This window comes from Echiichthys vipera (genome assembly GCF_963691815.1).
Source record: "Echiichthys vipera genome assembly, chromosome: 20".
NCBI lineage: Eukaryota > Metazoa > Chordata > Actinopteri > Perciformes > Trachinidae > Echiichthys > Echiichthys vipera.
This window is the reverse complement of record NC_139845.1, coordinates 11,636,467-11,641,260: the sequence shown is the minus strand read 5'-3', so window position 1 is coordinate 11,641,260 and position 4,794 is coordinate 11,636,467. Positions and strand designations below refer to the sequence as shown.

General features: G+C 41.4%; 1 protein-coding gene across 1 annotated transcript; it reads left to right on the top strand.

Moving 5' to 3' along the window:
• Positions 1-1,142: 1,142 nt before the first annotated feature.
• On the top strand, positions 1,143-4,299 carry tmem229a (transmembrane protein 229A). Its single transcript, XM_083934886.1, has one exon. It carries the CDS (start codon positions 1,182-1,184, stop codon positions 2,283-2,285), a length of 1,104 nt encoding a protein of 367 aa, XP_083791012.1. The 5' UTR covers positions 1,143-1,181; the 3' UTR covers positions 2,286-4,299.
• Positions 4,300-4,794: the final 495 nt, after the last annotated feature.

Here is a 4,794-nt window from a genome sequence, read left to right as displayed (position 1 = left end):
TGTGGGCTGCAGAAATCCTTTGAGTTTCATCCTTTGGCTTACTGTTAAACTGTCACTTACTGTTAATGAAATTTGAGCAGAATAGTTATGATACAGGCCACCTTCCTATTTAGCCGTTTCCTCTCACACAGGTCTAATTGCCTATGTGATGGCTCAATTCATTCCGATGATGGATTCATTTACTACATTTTTCTTTACCAAATCAGTTGAGTAAGGACTGCCTTTGGTCTATCATAACAGTGGCGTAATCTGCTCTAATTATCACTAATGACTCTTAATTAAACATCGTCAGGACGTTACAGGGGAATATCAGCTCAATTAATATCCGCAGCCACAATGTCCCGTCTCCCCCTCAGCTATAGGACAGCTACACCACCACCTCCTCTGTTCCTCTCTTATGTTGCCTTCAAGTGTTATTGGAAATTTGGAAATAATGTTACATCGATGCAGTGCAGCAACTGGATGCATGACTGAGATCACCTGCTGCCACTGATGTAAAAGTCCATTAGGCCTAACCCTCCGAAACCCCTCTTAGCTTTATATTGAGTTTTTTTTACCTTTTGAGGTCATGCACACCGCACATACACCAGCCAGCGACTAAATAATGCTAGCTTTAGTTCCATACATCATCCTCAGTATTGCTGCCAGTAAGTTAGTTTCTACTCATTTAGTTAACTTCTACAGTCACACTTTAGTTTGTATTAAATAAGTTGAATGACTAAGTGAATGACTCGTTCTAATAATTAGAATTAACTCAAGTCACACTCAAATGTAGAACTATGTTTATTAAATCCATTTTTTATCCCATCTTTTCTGTCGAGGTGACATTTAAGAGACGGTGAGCTTAGACGACTGTATTTTTGTTAAAACGCATGCTCTATCATAATGTTATTTTGACTTATGTGACAAAACATCAGTTAGTACTTAGGTTTAACAAAAAATACAACTAAAAAAAGGTTAGGCTACTGCAGCATGTTATTATTTCCAAATGAGTCATAAGAGGAACTTGTTCTCAAGTTGGGTTCACTAGGGGTCACAGAAACAGGTTTTTCCAGGGAGCACCTGAACGCAGCAGTCACTGTATGGTTGCATGAGATGCTTGCCGCCGCCGCCGCTCGCTTCACTTGGCAGAGAAAACAATGTGTAGGAAGAGGGAAGCTGAATCTCTCCAGACAGAGTGAATGATCATGGTCAGTCGAGGGCGAGACGGTCCTCGCAGCCGTTCAGGAGACGCCGTCGGTGGCCTAAATACTTCGCAAATGCCCCGCCAACAAGAACCGTCCGGAGAGACAGAGGACGCGGCGGAGTCACCGCGGGAGCTACCGCGTTGGATGCGGCTTTACTTCTACGGGATGCACGGCGTGACTCTGGATGTCCTGCTCTCATCATTACAGGGCTTTTTGAGTAATCGGGACCCTAAACTGGTGGGCTTTTCCTCCCCGTATCTTTACATTATGCATTCACTGACCCACTTTGCGCTGGAGAAGATCTACTCACAGAAGAGGTGTTTCCGAGGTCGGCCTGTCGTGTTTCATCTTGTTTTCTACCCGTCTGTCTACATCGGGCTGCAGATCCTGATCGGGAACGTCAACACTTTGACCGAGCAGGTGAGGGTGGTGTCTGGCACGCAGCTGGTAGTGCACTACATCCTGGCTCTCTATTTCGCCCAGGTGTTTCACAGAGGGCTATCGAGGCTGCAGTATCACCCCTCCTGCAACCCGGACCCCCAAAGCAGCATACCCGGCCCGGAGGACAGCGGGCATCATCATAATCGGGGGCCTCTTCATAGTCTCCCCGGCTTTGTGCGTTTCTTGTTCTTTGGGATGCATGGCTTCCTGGACGAGGTGCTTTTCACCTCCGTGTTCAACCTTGTGGAGAAGTCTGACCGGGCCCTCAGCGGTCACACGTCCCTATGGTCTTTCTTGATGTACGGGAGCTGCAGCTTCGTGGTGGAGAAGCTCTACCTCCACCTGCACTTCAGCAGAGGCTGGGGGACGTGGAGGCGGCTCCCCATCTACATCTGCTTCATCTACACCTGGGAGTTCTCCTGGGGTCTGGTCCTGAGGCAGTTTGGAGCCTGCTCCTGGGACTACTCCCATTATCCTCACAACTTCATGGGACTCATCACCCTCCTGTACCTGCCAGGCTGGGTCTGCCTCAGTCTGTATCAGGATGTGCTGTCTAATGTCCTGCTGAGAATCAAGTGCACCAAAGATGAACATGTTTTGAGCGGGGAGAATGGAGAAGTCAATGGACAGCTGGAGTCAAAGAAAAAAACACTTTAACTTTTCTTTTTGACGTTTTAACATCTAGGGAAAGTCGGGCTCACAGTAGACTAATGAAGAAACAAGCTGGCATTGTTTAATTTTAATTAATGAATTAATAAGATCAAATTGATTTTAAGGGAAAAGCATAAAAGCAGATATTTAAGGAGAAGTGCCAGAGGTAAATTCGTATAATGCGGGACCTTTTCAACTCAATTCATAAATAGGTCTATTTAAGATAATAAGCTACTTTGACTCTTTGGACAGTTGGTTAGTAATGTTTCCATGACAACAGATGTTAAAATGTTGAATATATATTCAACATGAATTGTTCAGCTAACCTGTTTAAATTCAGTTTACCTACTGCCATTTTTATCTATGTAAAATCAACTTGTAATATTAACATGTTACTAGTCGTCATGACTTTGGACATTTGAATATTCAGTTTTTTAATGATTGCAGAGGCAGACTTGCCATCGTATACATTACATGTATTGTGGCAGAAGGTCTAGTTTGAGTTGGATCCATTGTGTCATTTATGCATCGGCATGCTTTTACTGTAGCTCATATCTGCATGCTAACTAGAATAACACCTGGAAGCTTTATAGATGAGATATTAAGATATTCCAAAGTCAGCACTTTCAAGACAGAGAAGACATGAAATCAATTGGACAGTAGTAACCCATATTATTTCATGCAAGCAGTCAGTTTCAAATGTTCATCTCTTAATTGACATTTAAAAAACAAACTCCCTGTCTTTCACTCATCTTGTTAATATGACCCCTTGCTAATGCATGTGAACTATAAAAGTAGAGATCAACCCAGTAACATATGTAGCAAGAGAACCTGTACCTGAATGGATACGAGGAGCGAAGTGAGATTTTACTGTGAATCTTTTATGAACCAAACAATACTTTGCTGGAGTGCCTTTCTGTGGAAACAGAGTCAACCGGACTCACACAAAGAAAGGCTCAGTGTCCATGAGGATCCTCTTTTATATAAGAAGCACAGGAGTGTTTGGAATAATCTTTTAACCTTCAGCACTAATGGCGATCTCAGTCAGTGAGGTTTGATTGGCTCCATTATCGGAACAAAACCGGTTCTGTCACTATCACTGCATCACTCCATACCTACAGCTGATCAAATTCACAGATTTAGCTAAATAAACTCCAGCTGTGTATACTGTTTAGAGCAAATTGTGACATAAATTTGCTTTACATGGTCTTATGCCTTATTAACAAAATAATCTAAGCACCTATCACTGTGACAAAATAATGGTGTTAAATCTTAGCAAACCTATCTCATCTATACAAGTCACTTTGTTAGGTAAGTCATCATCATTTGGAGCATGCATTGCCAGCAGTTGATGCCGTTTTATTCCCACTAGCAGTTTAACTTGGTGCTGGAATCGTTCCTGTCATTTATGAAGCTGCTCTTTAATAATTAGAAAATGTTTTGTTCTAGTCACACCTCTAAATTCTGATAATTTGTTTTATCTTATTGTAGGAATGAGTAGTATTTTCAGAATTTTTAGATACGCTTGCTGTTTGCTGAATGCAAATCTTGAAAGAATTTGAAATTGGCTCTGCTAGATTTTGGTCTGTTTAGTAGGTTTAGTAATCCTAGTAACATACTGGACTTAAATACAAGGAAAAAGTTGAGATTATTCCCTTGTGTGCTGTGGGAGCTAAACTGAAATTCTTGCATGTCATTAAATATATTAGAACCATTGACTTTTATTTCTTCTTTTCTGTGGGTAATTTATTAAGGAATCAAATGTTAAATGGCACAAACATTATAGCTTCACATTTACTTTATTAACACAAAGAGGTGTCTCAAACTTATTTCAAAACCATGTCACAACAACTGATACATCTAGCACTGAATGTTTACAGCGCTACCTGTGGGTGGTGTGTTTTACTTTTTTTGTCTAAATTGGCAGCTATAGAGGTTCTTAAACATTTGCATTCACTGAACCACAGTTGAAATGACTTTGTAAGTTAAAATTTAAAACGGTTTTAATATACATGCATATACATACTTTACTTTCTGCCGTGCTCCTCGCCAATTAAAATAATGACCACCCTCCTTTCAGAAACTGTACTTGCTAGCATGTGCTGTACGAGTTTACAAATAAATTAAATCTGGGATTTTGAATGACACGACTGGCATTTCTTCATTCTTTTACTCGACGGTGCTCTGCTCTACTGAACAAAACTTAGTCTGGGCTGGGATTGCCTCCACACTGCCAGAGTTTGTTTGGGTTGACCTGGCTTCTGAGGAAGAGTGGTGCTTATCAGTGATAACGTTAACCGTCCAGGACGCCGCAGTGCATACCGGCAGCAAGTTGCCAATGAGTCAAGACCGGACAGACTGGCTACCGAAACAAGGAGTGTGACCTAATTCTCTTCTCACATAGCAAATATGTGTTTTCTGCTTATTAATGTTCGAAATGTCATGTACAGAACCTTTAATGTTGGTAAATAACATTCATATTATTCAGCAGAGTTCTGAGCAATTGTGTTTCACA

Bases quoted from the DNA above. Each gene is read 5' to 3' on its own strand.
- tmem229a (XM_083934886.1), top strand. From the start codon at position 1,182: ATGATCATGGTCAGTCGAGGGCGAGACGGTCCTCGCAGCCGTTCAGGA.